Here is a 17,254-nt window from a genome sequence, read left to right on the forward strand (position 1 = left end):
TCTGACACAAACGTGTAGTAGGCCCCAATGTAGCTATTTTTCTCCCAGTGTGTGTGTGTGTGTGTGTGTGTGTTACGGTCAGATGCACTAGCTATTCAGATAAAATGTGACCAATAGATGATCATGGGATAATTTGGGTATCTGATACACAGTGACACAAGCTTAGACCCAAAGCAGGTCTTTTCTACACTGGCTTTAAGGTATAATTAAGTGTGTTAGCCCAAAATATGAAACGTTAAACTTTGCTCATTTGACAGTTTATTCAAAGCAGCTTAAAATACATACATGATAGAGCGTTTCAGACGCTCTCTAAAAAAGGACAGAGCAGGAGAGAAGATTTCGGGGGCGGAGACTAGAAAGTGCTGGAGGAGAGATAGAGAGAGGGAGGGAGAGGGATGGGGCTAATTGCTCTAATTATGCAAAAACAAAAGGCACAGTTCTTTCCAAACACAAATCAGAGGCACTAATTCTCCCAGAGGCACTCCGGCACAACCTTATGAACGTTCTCATCTCATCAACCTTCTAGAAGGCAATATTCCCTTTCTGTATCCTGTGTTTTTTTTATATATACTGTAATTCTTCACTTTCATGACCATCTAAAATCACTTCCACAGACCCATTCTTCATTTTAACAGACTGGCCAATTGTATAGAGACCCTATAACTAACTTAAATCCCTATGCGGTAAATGCAGTACTGTGGGATATACAGTACCACTCACAGCACTTCTTTTTAACTGCATAAAAAAAAAGAAGAAGAAAAAAGCTTGAAAAAGCATCTTGTGCATCTCCACCTCTCCACATCTTTAACTACAACATATAAAAAATGTGACGTGTAAACATACACTAGCCCTGGCCCAGCACTTAACCCCAACTATGGAATGGGATACAAAACTAAAATGTAAAAATTAAAAAATAAAATAATACAAATTTCATGTTTTGCAAATTTGGTCATTTCCTGTACTCTGGTATAATGTCCTCAGGTGTGTATATGTAATTCTATGCAAGTTTTAAAAATTCCTTGTGTGTAATACTGCTATGTTGTAGGAGTGTATGCATATATATGTGTGTGTGTGTGTGTGTGTGTGTGTGTGCCAGATGAAAAGAGTCTGCCGGCTAGCCAGGCGTCTAAAGCAGAAGACACTTGGAGGACTTCTTCTCCGGGGTGGTGGTGGTGGTGGTAAGTCTGACGTCACGGCCTGTCGGACCCTGTAGGAACGAGAGAGCGGCAGGAAACATCATGAACGTCCTTCCCGAAACGACTCCCTTTTCAAAGCTCCGAATGTAATCAGAGCATTGTTAGGAGTGGAGTCGGAGTTTACATAAGCGCGGTAAGCAAAAATCTCCTTATATATACACACACACGCATACAAACTCACCGACTTCTTGCCTGATTTCAGCAAAATGTCTCGAGCCAGAGAAAGGAAGGACTGCAGAGAAGAGACAGCATTTAGTACTGTGGAAACGGTGTAGTAACTGTAGGTTCAGGATATCTGGCAACCACATATCGCTATGGCGCTAAATTCGGTTATTCTGTTAGTTGGTAGTGTAGACTGGGTCCATCACTCACTAAAACCATGATGCAGATATTATATGAAGACTTTATGGCTGGGTCTACATTAAATCACAGACTCCTGGCATGGCTGATTGGACCGAACATTGATCGGACAAACAGACCAGCAGGGAGGCAGACAGATGGGCTAATTTGCTAGCTTGGAGGTGTAATGCTGCATTCCACTTAAACTTGGATGTCGGAAATGTCAACTGGAGCACCCCACAAGTTGGATTTCCTACTCGGAAAGTCAGGCGAGCCTCACCAACCCAAAATCAAACATGGCCGCACTGCACATCAACAGTAGTAAAAGCAGTGTTAGTGTTGCAGTTTATCAGCACTTCTATCAATCGGTGTCTCATTAAATCAAGCATATGCTTATAGTACTGTCCAACTTTTATTTATGGACGTGTTTCCACTTTGATTGGCTGCGCAAAATACAGCATAATGCATTGTTATCAACTGCTAATGCTATTAGTGCTAACCTGGGGCATAAAAGTGGGACATACTTGGGTTAGATTTGCCATCAAACACCAGTTATGGTATTAGTCTTTAGCTAACTGCTAACTGAAATGGTGTACAATTATCCGAATTATGAACTGGGACACGGTCAGCTTGGGTTAGCTGTGGCTAGCGAGTCAGGTTTCATTCACCAGGTTTCTCTGACTCTGAAAGAAAGGGATTGTTGGAAAAGCCATAGTTGTGTTAAAGCTGTGGGTGGAACAACTAAACCCAGTCTTGTGACTGGTCAAGCTTGTGATTAGGACCCAATTTACGCTGAGAGGAGAGAAATATGGTTAAATACAGTTGTGGCCAGAAGTTAACAATGGTCAAAAGCCGTTTTTGCACCACGAGCCCTTCAAGCTTCAAGTACGGCTCGGCTTGACCCGCCATCCCTTAAAATCCACGGAAGACAAGTGTCCAGGCTTTTTTGTCTCCTGGCACCGAAGTGGTGGAACGAACTTTCCCTGGGTGTCCGAACAGCAGAGTCCAACACTCGCTGTCTTCAAACCCAGACAGAAGACCCTCCTCTTCCAAGAGTACTTGGGCGAAGAGTAGAGTATTATGGTCTCCTTGACTTGTGTTTAGTAGAGTCTAAGCTTAGAGGTATCTTTGAATTTTAGACTATTCAATCTAGCTGAGGTTATTCCTGAGTAAACAGTGAAGCACTTTTGAAAGTCGCTCTGGATAATAGTCAGTTCTGTAAATGTAAGTGTAAGAAAACACTACTTTAAGCTCTGAGGGGCGTTTATGCTAATAAGTAGCTTTATGTTTTAGGTCAACTCTGTTTACAATCAAGTGTGTGTAGAGGCAGCAGTCACTTTCCCACCTCTTCAACATTGATGCTTGACTTTGCACTCGTTTCGAAGAATCGAATCCCATGGTCCTTGGCGAGCTTTCATGAAAACAGAAGTTAGGAGTTAGCTTGATGGTCACTGTACTTGACACTATATGCAGTCATATCAGAATATCATAATAGTGGGAATAACCACCCTTGGCTGGGATTATACTAGCGATAGAGGTTATCTGGTGGCCCGTCAATACCCTGTGGGGCACTACTCTTAAGCCATTGGAAGGCCTTCAATGTGCGAGATGTCCATTCTCAGTACAACTTTACTACGGCGGCTCTGGAACATCCCACAAAGTCAACAGTTTCCAAGATGCTACCATCCTTTGCCCACTGTCGCAGTCATATTAGAAGATTATGACCACCCCTGGTTTGGAATTAACTCGGCCTGGGACATAAAATAAGCAAGCACACGAGTCAGTTGTAGCAGAGTACAAAACTATCGTCATGGGCTCGGGACATGATTTGACTGATGTCCAAAAGGGCATGACAATAGGGTACAACTCAGAAGGTGGTAGAACCTCGGAAAGTGCTAACTTTGTGGGATGTTCTAGAGCTGCTGTAGTGAAGGTGTACTGAGAATGGACTTCCAACAGCAGAACAGTGGTGCCACGTGGACCACTGATGCCAGATGAGAATGATGACTCACGTGAGGGGTACAGAACAATCAACGTGTCACTGTGGCTCAGATAACTTCTACAATGAACACTTTCCATTACCTAGTACTGGCCATGCCATGATGTCTCGCTGGGGTCATCCAAGCTAAGGGTGGTCATTCCCACTAATAGGTACTTGGTCATAAAAATTTCCCTTCATTTGACTCACCTTCTCACCCATCTCCTTCGACACCTTTCTCTTGGCTTCTATGTCACACTTGTTGCCCAACAACATCCGACTCACACCGGCTGAAGCATTCTGGGAAAAGCAGGGCAGAGAGGCATGCTTAGTTCCTTAGAATCTCAGCGGTGAGACAGGTTCGAACAATCATGCCCTGTGTGCAAGCCTGGGAGTTCCTCTGCCAAGCTAATAAGAAGTGAAACTACTCGCAGAACAATAAAGCTTAACTGTACTTTACAGATGTTATCCAGCTTTGCAAACAGCTTCCCTCTTGACATGGGTTCATGTATCAAAAACAGCTCTAATGCATTTATATATGGCCATAACATTAAAACCACCTGCCTAATATAACTTCGGTACCCCTTGTGCCACCAGAACAGCTCTAATCTGTCAAGGCATGGACCCCACAAGACCTCTAAAGGTATGCTCAGGTATATGGCACCAAGACACTAGCAACAGACCCTTTAAGTCCTCCATGTTGTAAGGTGGGACTTCCATGGATCTCATCAATGAGCCTTGGGTGTACATGACCCGGTCACCGGCTCACAGGTTGTTCTTACTCTGAGCACTTTTGGTAGGTACTGATCACTGCATACCAGGAAGGCCCCACATTACCTTCCTGGTGTTTTGGAGATGCTCTGGGATGCCCAGTTACAATTTGGCCCTTGTCGAAGAGTCTCGGATTCTTATGCTTGCCCACTGTTTTTGCTTTTAACACATCACCTCTAAGAAGTGACTGACCCCACCCTGTGTCAGGTGCCACTGTAAACAGATAAATAATGGTATTCACTTCACCAGGCTGTTTCAAAACTCTGTGTGATGTGATCTTTCACCCCTGGCATCTCCACTACCCACTTATAACTGGATTCCACAAACATTACCTGTGTTGTGATCACCTAGATGTCATGTGGTCTTATGTATCCCTGACCACTTTAGTCTTTCCACCCAAACTCATGAAGGCCTTGACTTAAGCCATGAGGTACAACACATGTCCATATTATGATTATCTGGTGCTGGGTGGGTCGGTCTTACCTCCTTGATACTCTTCATCCAGTTTTGAATGTTCTCAAAGGACTTCTCGTCAGTGATGTCATATACAAGGATGATGCCCTGAAACAGATACGTCACGATTGCGTTATACAGTTGTGGTCGGACGTTTACATATGCTCATCATGGATATGAACGTCATGGCAACAGGCCTTTTCATCTTTTCATCACACCTCTGATGTGTATTTGGCATCACTGTTCTGTTGGACCACCTAATTGTGTCCAAGTTTCAACCATCTAGCTGATGGCATGAGGTTATTCTCAAGAATTCTGAGGAAGACAATATTCTGTCCACTTTGTGCAATGGGACAGTTCCCCTGGCAGCAAAACAAACCTAGAGCAGGAAGCTTCCACTAGCAGGCTACATACTATGACTATCCCTAGTGCACTGTGTAAGTCTAGCTTCTCTGCATACGTCGTTAGCCTCCTTTCGTCCTGTTCTTCAATGGTCAGGACCCCACAGGACTGACCACCACAGAGCAGGTAGTATTATGTAGGTGGTGGGACAATTCTCAGCACTGCAGTGCAGTGACACTAACTGACATGGTACAGGGGTGATGTTTGTGTGTGTTGCGCTGCTGACATGAGTGGATCAGATAGCGTTTAAACACTGTGTCCACTAACTGTCCACTAATCAGACACTCCAACATAATAGGTCCACCTTAGATGTAACATTAGAGACCAGAGATCTGGTGCTACACAGTTTGCACAGTGTTGGTCATCCTCTAGTCCTTCATCAGTGCCCACAGGACGCTGTTGGCTGGATATTTCTGGTTGGTGGACTATTCTCAGTCTAGCAGCAGCACTGACCACCACCGCATATGTGCCCCTGCAGTGAGTACGACCCACCGCCCAAATTATAATACTACCTGCTCTGTGGTGGTCACCTTGGGGGTCCTGAGCATTGAAGAACATGGTGAAAGGAGGTTAACTAACAAATAGAATTACACAATGCTCCTATGTGGTCAGTGGAGCTGATATAATGGGCAGAGCTTATTCCAAACCAGGGGGAGTAAGTGTGTGTGTGTGTGTGTGTGTGTGTGTGTGTGTGTGTATAATTTACCATAGCTCCTCTGTAGTAAGCCGTAGTGATGGTCTTAAACCTCTCCTGTCCTGCTGTATCCCTGGAAAATAGAACCAGTCATAAACACGGAGTTACTCAGAAGGCATTGCATCATAAGGAGTCATGTGGCCTATGCTTCACCTCCTTCAGCGATTAGGTGTGACAAATGGACTCTGTACTTCCGTGTGACCGGCCGACAGGATACAGCTGACTCTATGGTGTTGGCTGTGGGCCTGCTAACGTCCTGACTGGGGGATTTCTCCTGCTCTCCTGCCTTGTTACAGTATGCAGATCACATCATATATATACACGTAGCAGTGTATGGGGCCAGAAATGCAAACCACCGTAGCGTCCTGTCTCCGCTGATCCTGATTAAACGTCTCAGTACCATTTGCATTCTCTTTGCCCTGAACCCAAGCTGCACAGATACATCGGCATCTCCACAGCAGTTCTCAGTGTTCTCCGCTCAGGCCAACCGACTCTACTCCTCGCTACTGCTTAAGCGGAATGAACCCTTTTCACCTTGATGGTTCCTCGCAAGTCCCTGGTCATAAAAATGCACCAAAATGTTTATTCCGCTTCATTATTGCCACATTACCATACATCAGTGGGCGGAGCACTGTTATAACAATCCCCCAGTGCACTGTAACGTAAGGGAGCGATAATGGAACACCCATAATCCATCGCGTTGTTTGCTTTGAAGAGTTTGCAATCTGCTGTTGCCAGATTGGGCGGTTTCCAGCCAAACTGGACGCTGACACCAGGGCTTGAATATGTCTCTGGGAAGGTCCCTCTTTCAGGAAACGAGCCACAGCACAGCAGGATTTGAGCTGGCTTTGGTTGGTGTAGGTAGTGGCTAACACCACTGCCCTCCCACATGGCAGACTGGGCTTCGGTTCCCCAGCGGGGTAAGCCCACCAGAGTGGGTACACTCACAAAAATTGATCAGTTTAGCCAGACAACCGAAGCAGGAAAAGAGCTGAGGGGTGTCCCTATTGCACAGTCCTCAACTCTCAAGGGCTCTTAAGACATCGGGCTAACTAACCCAACCAGCTGACACCAATAAGAGCTCTCGGTCAAACGACATAAACGTCTAAAAAAAAGTTAGATCCACATTAACTTTCCAGATTCAGAAGAAAAAGAGCGAAAACAAATTACCAGACTTGCAGCTTGACCTTCTTCCCCTCGACTTCGATGGTCTTCACCTTGAAGTCAATACCTGTTTACACAGGGAGACATGGAGGAGCTGTTAAAAGGGACGGTTGGCACGCTTCGGCCTTTTACCAAACTAAAGTGACTGACTGAAGTAAAAACATGGAGAAGGCCCAAGCTGAGCTGAGATGCTCTGATAAGAGCACGGTCGGTCTTCATTAGTGTCCGAGGAAGCTTCCTGTGGGAAAACACTAAAGAGGAGAGGAAAGGAGGGGTCTTTGAAGATTTGACTGAACACACTGAATGCCAGACAGGGCAGACACCATCTAAGAGAGTGGGAGAGAGAGTGGGAGAGAGTGGAAGCGAGAGAGGGGGAGAGATTGGAAAGGAGATAAGCCAGCAGGGTTGGTCTGTTGGAGCTGGGGAAAGTAAAGAGAAATGAGGGCAGAACCAAAACAATAGGGAAGGCTGGAGTGAAACAGCTGTGGACTAGTGCTGACATGAACAGTAAACCGGATAGGAGAGCAGCAGCACCCCTAGACTTGTTTTACCAGACAGGACCCAGCAGATCAACAAGGCAGCCTGTTTCTCTGTGCTCTTCCCTGCTGTACCCACCAATAGTAGATATGTAGGTCGAGTTGAAGTTATCTTCTGCAAAGCGGATGATCAGGCACGTTTTCCCAACTCCACTGTCTCCAATAAGCAGCAGCTTGAAAAGGAAGTCGTATTTCTTGGCCATATTGATGTTGTTATTATTATTATTAATATTTTTCCCCTTCTTCTTTCCAATAGCAATCTCAGCCAAGTTTCTCTTCTCCACACGAACAGTCTCAGAGCCTCAGATCCTCGCACGTCCACCGTCCATTTAAGGGAGCTTTTCCGTCCTCTCCAAACTTTGATCGGACACCGGTCAAATAAAGCCCACTCTCCGTCTCCCCCCCCAAACCCACCCCAAGTCAAGGAAGAAAAGTAAAACTTCCAGCAGACGAAGGAAGCAGAGCACAGCAGCCGAGGGGAGCCAGGTCCTGTTTCTCGCAGGCTTTGGTCAGTTTCTGCGGGTCCAGCAGTCCGGCTAGTTTCCCTTTCCACTGAAGAGCATATTATTCATCCATGCGGCGGTGAAACGCTTTCTCCCAAAAAACTTCCACCCCCCCTCCGAGTTCCCAAAAGCTTACGTAGAGAGGGAGAGGTTGCAGTAGCAGCAGCGGCGGCGGCGTCGCTCCATTAGAGGGAGTGGACGGTAAAAGAATGCGCCAGCAGGGGGCGACAATTCACCGGGAGCTCGGGGCTTGTCGTCGTTCTCCAGTCTCCGTTACGGCGAGCGGTTTTAGCCAAATGCTGGCCGGAGTGACCTCGAAAAGTGGGGAATTAGGTTTATTATTTACTCGAAAATTACTCGTATTTACAAGTTGGGGAAACCCGCGATTCTAGAGCGTTTACTAGAGTTATATACGATATATTTATTATATATATATTTTTTTTAATTCAGTTGTAATCAATTTTTTAAAAATAATTTTCAATTTTAATCAATTAAATCAATTTATCAATTATTTGGTTTATTATTTACTCGAAAATTACTCGTATTTACAAGTTTGGGAAACCCGCGATTCTAGAGCGTTTACGAGAGTTATATACAATATATTTATTATATATATATATTTTAATTCAGTTGTAATCAATTTTTTTTAAATCATTTTCAATTTTAATCAATTAAATCAATTTATCAATTGTGTTTACCCGGCTGGTAAATACCAACTTCCGGTGAGCACTCGAACGCAGCAAAAGTCCATATAAGGAAAGTCTGCTCACTCCTGCAAGCTGATTGGCTCTTCCTGTTGAAGGGCGGGGCCTTATCCGTAAACAGACGCCATGTTGAGCGTTAGGAGAACTCCCGTCCGTATTTCAGCAGGTGGCCGGCCGGCCTGTCTTAGCCTAAAATCAATGTAAAACTCCAACTCAGTATTTATTTAATGTAGTTTTTACTAGTAGAAGCTCTCATTTCAGACATAAGCACTAAAATCTTTATTAAGTCATAATATCAGATCAAAATGGCAAGCCGTATTAGCCTAAAATCACTCCCCCGATCCAAGTCCTACCTCAGTTCTTACCAGTAAAACCTCAAATTCACATTTCTGTAACGTAGTTTTTACTAGTAGAAGCTCTCATTTCAAATATTAGCTATGAAATGTTTACTGGTAATAATATCAGATCTACATTTACATTTACGGCATTTAGCAGCTCTTCTCCAGAGCGACTTACAAAAGTGCTTTGCTATTTACCCAAGGAAAACCTCAGCTAGTTAGAATAGACTAATAGTTCAAAGATCCTCTAATCTTAGACTCGACTAAACACAAGTCAGTAAGGAGACCATAATACTCTTCTCTTCACCTGAGTCCTCTCAGAAGAGGAGGGTCTTCAGTCTGGGTTTGAGGACAGCGAGCGTTGGACTCTGCTGTTCGGACACCCAGGCGAAGCTCGTTCCACCACTTCGGTGCAGGACAGTAAAAAGTCTGGACGCTCGTCTTCCACGGATTTTGAGGGATGGCGGGTCGAGCCGAGCCGTACTTGAAGCTCGAAGGGCTCTTGGTGCGGATCGGCTTTTAACCATTGCCATCAAGTACAGAGGGTCTGGTCCAGTCTTGGCTTTGTAGGCCAGCGTCACTCTTATCTATAATTACATTTAGTATCAACAATTACTTGACTTTTTACTAGTAAAAAAATGTAGTTCCAGATTTCTACATTGTTATTCTGACTAGTAAAAAGCCCAGGTGCACGATGATCCATAAATAAATTCAGTTCAAATGCTATACCTGTAATGTGCATTTAGGATATATGCAGTTTTAGATCTGTATAATATCATTTGAGATTTCTACAATTCGGGTTTTTACTAGTAATAATAACATTATTATTATCTCTATTTAACTATTGAATTCATTTTGCTGTGCAGTATAGTTTGAGATAAGTGGAACTGCATTTTCTACTAGTAAAACATTGTAGATATCAATAACTGGAGTTTTTACTAGTAAAATTGTAATTATAGATAAGAGAAAGTAAAATTCCATGGTTAAAATCATTCAGTCATTTTAATGGTAAAATATAACTAGTCAGAATTACATTAATGATATGTCTTGCTGTCAATATGACTAGTCAGTGGCTTTATAGGTCTGTAGATCTGATATCATTACTGGTAACTATTTCATAGCTGAATAAACATTTGTACCAGTAGAAACTACATTGCAGAGATCTTAACTCTGAATTTTTACTAGTAAAAACTGAGTTACTTCAAAGGACACATATGAAAGATGCCACACCGTCTCACTACACTCATCATTTAAGCCTTAAAGGTGCCCTTGCATGGAAAGCAGTAGTTATCTTGGTGTAGTTGAATAATGAGAGGGTCAGTAAGTGAAACTGACAAGCCGTGAACCTCAAACACTGTTGTTCCTCATTCAAAAGAAAATCCAGCAGAGCCAAAACAGAGCTGTATAACAGACCGGTTCCAAAACCCCAAAACTGTTACATCACAGTCTTGATTCATTGTATTTACACCCCCAAAATGTACATAAATCCAGGTCACTAGAGAAAGCTCAACCCTGCAGAAAGCAGACCCTGATAGTTAGGGTTTAGACTATGGTTTACTACATGATCTAGGCCCCATGACCAAGCTCAGTCAGTGAGAACATAAAAGCAAGCAGGTATCTGTGCTAAGCTAAAGGCCAACCTTGGTCAACACTAGCATTACTGTATCTTCTCTCTGACGTCTGCTTCCTTGAAAGCAAAGCACACATCAAAAGGAAGTCAAAAGTGCTGTGTGAGGAAGTCAAACCCAGGAAAGCGAGTGGGTACCGTGCTAAGCTAAAAGCTAACCCTACTACAATTTCTCCAGCTAGATAACTGCAGTCTCCCTCCTTTCATCTCTTTCATCATAAACAGCTCTTTGTTGTCAGGTCATGTACCATCCGCCTTCAAGTCTGCCAGAGTTGTCCCTATGCTAAAGAAACCAGCTCGGCAACTACAGGCCCATTTCTCTACAACCAACTGCCTCTCTTTCTCACTCTGAACAATCTACAGGACTCTAACCAGTCTGGCTTCAAAGCTGCTCACTCTACTGAAACTGCTCTCATTGCAGTTACAGAGAAGCTCCATGCAGCTAAAGCTGCCAGACTGTCATCGGTCCTGATCCTCCTCGACCTCTCCGCAGCTTTTGACACAATGGACCACAAGATCCTCCTGTCCATCCTTGCCGGCCTTGGAATTACCGGCTCTGCATGTCGATGGTTTGCATCGTACCTGCAGGGACGCTCATTCCAGGGGGACACGTCCATTCCTTGTAGTCTCTCCACTGGCGTTCCACAAGGCTCAGTTCTTGGTCCTCTTCTTTTCTCACTCTGCACCAGCTCTCTTAGTAATATCCTCTCATAGATTCTCTTACTACCGTTACGGTGACGACACCCAACTCATCCTTCCTTTCCCACCATCTCACACACAGGTTTCTGCCCGTATCTCAGCATGCCTCGCTGACATCTCTTCTAGGATGGAGGCTCACCACCTTAAACTCAACCCCAGGAAGACGGAGCTGCTGTACACCCCGGGAACTGCTGGACTTCAATACCATCTTGCCATCTCCTTTGAGAACTCACTGGTCACGTCTTCTACAGAAGCTCGATGCCTTGGTGTAGTCATGGATGATCAGTTATCGTTCTCAAGTCATGTTGCAAACCTAACTCGGTCCTGCAGATTTCTCCTGTACAACATCCAGAGAATTCGACCCTTCCTCTCTAGATAGTCGCCCAGGTGCTCGTTCAGTCTCTCGTCACTTCAAGACTCGACTACTGCTCTCTTCTGGCTGGTCTCCCTCTGTGCACCATCAGTCGTCTTTAACGTTTCTAAATTCAGCCATGTCACTCCACTGCTGCGTTCTCTCCACTGGCTTCCTGTAGCTGCTGCCTGCATCAGATTCAAAACCCTGACACTGGCCTACAAAACCAAGAATGGACCAGCCCCTCCGTACTAGATGGCAATGGTCAAAAGCCGATCCTCACCAAGAGCCCTTCCAGCTTCAAATACGGCTCGGCTCGACCCGCCATCCCTCAAAATCCACGGAAGACGAGCGTCCAGGCTATTTTCTGTCCTGCACCAAAGTGGTGGAACGAGCTTCCCCTGGGTGTCCGAACAGCAGAGTCGCTGTTGAAGACCCTCCTCTTCCGAGAATACTTAGAGTAGAGTACTATGGTCTCCATATTGACTTGTGTTTAGTAGTGTCTAAGCTTAGAGGTATGTTATAAATGCTGTAAATGTAAATGCTGACCTCAGCATGGACACAGAAACCCTGTTTATACCTGGTCACTTAATATGTCTTAAGTATCTGGATAAGGCCAAGCCACATAAACATGCAGGTGTGAACACGACCAGGACTCATTTAAACCAGATACAAATCCGATCACTTAAAACCTTGAGCCACATGTTACAGCAGAGTAAACAGGGCCTTAGAGTAAATGCATGTGGCTAAAACCCAGATATTATAGTCATATGAAGCGACCGGGTTTAATTTAATATTAAATAAATGAACTAACTCAGAGGGATCTTTAAAATGGGGATTGCCAAAGAATCCTTTAGTAAAGGCAGTAGGGTCCCAGAAATATAGCCAGGCTGTTATATTTATTTTAGCCAATATAGACATGAGCCAAAAGAAACATGATATGAGAGATCACTATGCTCATTATTCGAACCGTATATATGAGTTAAGGAACCGTAACTCGGTTTAGACTCGTTATTCCTTCGTTATTCATCCCACAGACGCTGGATTGGACTGAGATGTGGGAACGTTGGAGGCCACACTTTTTCTCACATTCCTTAAACTAATCCTGAACAACCGGCTTCATTTATCAAACAGTGCTGATCTAAGATCATATTTCATATTCATAAACTGATCCTAGATCTGCAGTCTTATGCTCAACAGGTACAACCCTGGTCGAAAAACACATGTTGTTGATTTTCTAAGTGAAAGTAAATGAACAAATCCTCTATTTTTTTCAAGCTAGGCTGTTTTCACATGGTTACAATGCAGCTAAACCTGTTTCCAGTTAGTTAAAAAAATCACAACTTGGGTTTAGGTTTCGTTATATTTTACACCCTCGATCATTTAGACAAGTGAAGCCTATACAACAACAGCATAATAAAATAACTGAATTAACCCACACCAGAGATGTGTAGTAAAAGATCTCTAAAAACTAGGATTTCTCTAACGTTGCTCAATACATAGCACATAATCATTATGAGGATTTTAAATAGTGTCCGGTTTTAAAGTTAGATTAAATGTTTGTGTTGACTTTACTAGAATTGAATTAAGTTTATAAGTGACATCCAGTCTATATTTTAAAAAGCTTTGAGGCATGGGGATATCTATTATTTATAAAAGTATGGTTTCATTTAATTGACATATTTATTTAATACATACAATTAATATTTTCACATAATTTATTCAGTCATTGTTTCACGATTACAAATGATTTATTTCATTATCATGACATAACGCGTACTGTTTTCTCTGGATAACTGATGAGTAATCGCTGTAAAAATATTTTTTTAAAACAGTGACACATTTTTCTTTTTTCTTTTACAGTTTTGTCATTTACATGCTATTTTAAAAATAAATGCTGTAAAAAAAACATTAAAAAATCATCACAAATGTAGCATGGGAAAACAGAGTCAATAAATATGCTAACCCTGGTCCTTTTGCTTTTCTTTTTTATATACAGTATAACTGTTTTCTCTAGATAACAATTAAATCTCGATAAATACATTTTAAAAAATAGCACCCTTATTTCGAGAAAACCCTTTGTTTATGACATGATAATTAAATAATAATCTTTGGAAAAAAATACTTGTTATAACACAGTAAATAAAATATGCTTAAGGTTTCCGTCCAAAACATTAAAGTAAATCATCAGAAATCAGTGAACTAAAACAGAAAGTGTACATAAAAGTCCTCGTCGCCGTGTTTCCGGCCCCTGCTCGGCAGCCCCGTGTATATGAGCTGCGTGTTTCCGGCGGGCTCCCTCTTTTCAGGTCTCGGCTCCAGCATGCCTGTAAGTGAGACTCCGCCATGGCGCCACATGGTCCCCTAATAACTCCTCTCGGGCGCTTTAGAGCGCGACTGTCGGGCCGTCGCGGTGTTTAAACGTCGTATTAAGGGTCTCCGCGTCCGAGACCCCCAAACTCGGCTCGGTTCGGACGTTGTGGCGTTAGAAGCCGGGCTCTGACAGGGCGGCGGAGAAGATGGCTGCTTTCAAAACATGGTCGAGGGTTTGAGCGCAGACGGGACGGGGCTGGTGGGGCTGTTGGGGCTGTTGGGGCTGTTAGTGCTGGTCCGGCTGCAGGGGGCTGTGGCCCGGTGGTGTGGACGGATGCGGGGTTCGGGTTTGTGCTGTGTGGTTTTATTGCGAACGGGCTGAAGTTGGACCCTAAATTTAACCTGCAGTTCATTTGTTCCTTAAGTGCTGCTGCGGTTCGTTCCGGCGCGTTTAGACTCCAATAAGGTTTTAATTCATTAACTTTTAATATTATTAATAATCAGATGAGGAACCACATCTGGCGCATGTCAATTGCAAGTAATCGAGATGGCTAACTTGCTGGCCTGGGTTTTTCCATGTCCACCTTAAATGGCTCAGGAGGCACATTTCTGGCCCAGTACATTTATATGGCTAGTTAAGTGTCATGATTTCTCAGATAATGTCCCATTGCCCACCCTAAAAATGCAAAAATCTCCACATTGGGGAACATTTGCACGGTTTTAGCCTCAAACCTCAGTTTTAAAAAGTCCTGATGTGGCACATTTCTGGCCTAGTATATTTATATGGCTGGTTAACCAGCTGAATTCTGCCTTTCCACCTTAAATGGTGAGGATGTAGCCAGCTAGCTAACTGTCTTCCTGGAAGTAGTTGGCCAACGCTTGAATTTGTCATACCCCCTTAACCAGTGCTGCAATTTCAACTTTTATTTATTCCACCTTAAATTGTACAGTTGACTTCAGTCATGCTGCTGTCAATTCTGTATATTCTGGTACCTGTAACCTGCTCTGGTATTCCCTTCCACCTTAAATATTACCGAAGTTAAATCCTAGCAGTCAGTTTTCTGTAGAACTTGATTGCGGTTGATCTGACTTGATCCACCTTAAATTGTGCGCAAGTTGCGTTCTGGCACCTGTGAGTTCGGGCAGTTATCAGTGCCTTTTTTAAGATGGTACAGAAAAGGTCAGGGCGGGTATCTGGAACCTTTGCGCCTGTAAATGTGAATAAGTTGATGTTTCTCTTTCTCCGTCTCAGCTCGCAAAAGACTTCCTGCACCCTACTCCAGAGGAGGAGAAGAGGAGGCACAAGAAGAAGCGCCTGGTGCAGTGCCCCAACTCCTACTTCATGGACGTGAAATGCCCAGGTTAGCGAGGACTTCGCCTGAACTCTTTAATTGGTGTAGATCGGTGTGCTTGTGCCTGGCTGGTGAAGCCAATCCCAGTCTTAACTGGTGTCTCAAGCACTGCTGATGAGGCTTCTAGGTTGAGGTGTATCACTTTCATATTGCATATAAAGTACGAAGCCAGCTAGCTACCTAAACGCTGTCAACATCCATGACAAATGAGCTGTTCAGTGGTTTTGCTGCTGCACAATTGACTGAATGTTTTGACCTTGTGTCTGCAGGTTGCTATAAGATCACTACAGTGTTCAGCCATGCTCAGACGGTGGTGTTGTGTGTAGGATGCTCTACGGTGCTGTGCCAGCCCACTGGAGGAAAAGCTCGTCTTACAGAAGGTATACCAAGCCTACATACACACTCAAAACATGCATGCTTTCTAAAATATGCCTCATTTGACAATTGAAAATCAGTGCTTTCTTTTCCTGGGCCTTTTTTGTCCTCCACACGTGTCCAGATGTTTTTAAAAGAGCAGATTTCCGCCCAGCCAAATGCTTGCATGGGAATGCCTCGCCTGTATAGGGTGATAGGACCTTTAGATGTCAAAACTGGTGAAATTTAAGTGAAATTTAATCCTAAATTGCCCACTAGAGCAGAATGTATTTGTAATAACAGCTTGGATAATAAGTCGGTCTAAAACCTAGTTCTAAGTGTTATGGCTTATGTAGTTCACTATATAGGGTGTAAGGAGGAATTAGGGATTATGGCTGGGCGCTATGCTAAATTTGTCATTAAAGAATTTAATATGTGCCTTTTATGATTGACATGCAAAATGCATCAGTAACGACATTCTTAAATGGCTATTAAATCCACTCCTATACTGAGTGCAGTGATTTATATTCAAAATATGCTGCTGTGCATCGAATTAAACACCACTTACAGTCTGTAATGAAATGTGCTGTTGATCAGTGTTCTTTTAAGCCCTGACGATATCCACGATAAAATAGGCAAGTGTAATCTCCACATTGGGGATTGTTTGCATGCTTTTACAGACACAAACTCCTTAAAAATAAATAAATGAAATAAAATCCTGACGTGTGAATGGAGTCTTTAATTAGCTGAGAGGTGGCCCCATGATCGGTGGCCTGGAGTCCCAGATATGGGTCTGTTGGCTGATGTAACATGTACTTAAGGCATGTTCAACTGTCTGATGACTTTGCGTGAATGGCAGCGAGTGGGTGTCTGCAATCCTGAAAGCATATAGCTAGTTTTCATCCGGCACTGGTAGTATCGCCTACTGGGTGGGAATTTATAATTATAGATAACTAGGTTGTACAGTGGTCGAATGTTGGGATTAACAGAATTCTAATCAAAGATGAATATTAATGCACTCTGTATGTGATGCTGCATTAGTTAGAGCTCAAATGTGGATGTCTGCAAACCTCACCATGTAAACCTCTCCTCCCCCTCTGCAGGATGCTCATTCAGGAGAAAGCAGCACTAGTCTCTCTAACCGATAAGCAAGGATGGAGACCACAAGAGGGGAGACTGGATCGGACATCGGCTTTACATTGCCTATCCAAGGTGACTCGCAGCTTTGACCTGAAATGGTATGAAGCTGGAGGTTGGATTGGGAACAGACCTCAATATGATGATGAAGTCACTGTAAAGCTTGACTGCCAATCCTGTTTCTCACTTTTAATTGTTTAAATAAAGACTTGTTTTTCGCTATGTTCGTTTTTGGCGTGTTTGTATAGTAATGCATGTTGCTAGAGGTCAGACTTGAGGATCCAACATGGTCTTGAATGCAGTTCTCATGCATGTTTTATTTAGCTGTTTGCCTTTTATGCT

At 43.5% G+C, this 17,254-nt stretch overlaps 2 protein-coding genes across 2 annotated transcripts; one reads left to right on the top strand and one right to left on the bottom strand.

The window, feature by feature from the left end:
• Positions 1–241: 241 nt before the first annotated feature.
• Positions 242–7,942, bottom strand: rab13 (RAB13, member RAS oncogene family). The gene is made up of 8 exons (XM_072679034.1): positions 7,613–7,942; positions 7,004–7,064; positions 5,846–5,906; positions 4,768–4,845; positions 3,724–3,813; positions 2,881–2,946; positions 1,378–1,428; positions 242–1,207 (listed from the first exon to the last, which is right to left on the bottom strand). Exons 1-8 carry the CDS (start codon positions 7,734–7,736, stop codon positions 1,127–1,129), a joined length of 612 nt encoding a protein of 203 aa, XP_072535135.1. The 5' UTR covers positions 7,737–7,942; the 3' UTR covers positions 242–1,126.
• Positions 7,943–13,984: 6,042 nt separating this feature from the next.
• rps27.2 (ribosomal protein S27, isoform 2) lies at positions 13,985–17,134 on the top strand. Its single transcript, XM_072680435.1, has 4 exons — positions 13,985–14,085; positions 15,322–15,430; positions 15,691–15,801; positions 16,879–17,134. The coding sequence occupies exons 1-4, from the start codon at positions 14,029–14,031 to the stop codon at positions 16,905–16,907; spliced, it is 306 nt and encodes a 101-aa protein (XP_072536536.1). The 5' UTR covers positions 13,985–14,028; the 3' UTR covers positions 16,908–17,134.
• The last annotated feature ends 120 nt before the right edge of the window (positions 17,135–17,254 follow it).

Source organism: Salminus brasiliensis, chromosome 5 (genome assembly GCF_030463535.1).
Source record: "Salminus brasiliensis chromosome 5, fSalBra1.hap2, whole genome shotgun sequence".
NCBI classification, from domain to species: Eukaryota; Metazoa; Chordata; class Actinopteri; order Characiformes; family Bryconidae; genus Salminus; species Salminus brasiliensis.

Excerpts from the sequence above, each read along its gene's own strand:
- rab13 (XM_072679034.1), bottom strand. The coding sequence starts at position 7,736 with ATGGCCAAGAAATACGACTTCCTTTTCAAGCTGCTGCTTATTGGAGAC. Across the intron at positions 3,814-4,767 it reads GGATGAAGAGTATCAAGGAG|AATGCTTCAGCCGGTGTGAG; the intron begins GTAAGACCGACC and ends TGCTTTTCCCAG. Across the intron at positions 2,947-3,723 it reads CGAAGGAGATGGGTGAGAAG|CTCGCCAAGGACCATGGGAT; the intron begins GTGAGTCAAATG and ends TTTTCATGAAAG.
- rps27.2 (XM_072680435.1), top strand. The coding sequence starts at position 14,029 with ATGAGCTGCGTGTTTCCGGCGGGCTCCCTCTTTTCAGGTCTCGGCTCC. Across the intron at positions 14,086-15,321 it reads GTCTCGGCTCCAGCATGCCT|CTCGCAAAAGACTTCCTGCA; the intron begins GTAAGTGAGACT and ends TCTCCGTCTCAG. Across the intron at positions 15,802-16,878 it reads AAAAGCTCGTCTTACAGAAG|GATGCTCATTCAGGAGAAAG; the intron begins GTATACCAAGCC and ends CCCCCTCTGCAG.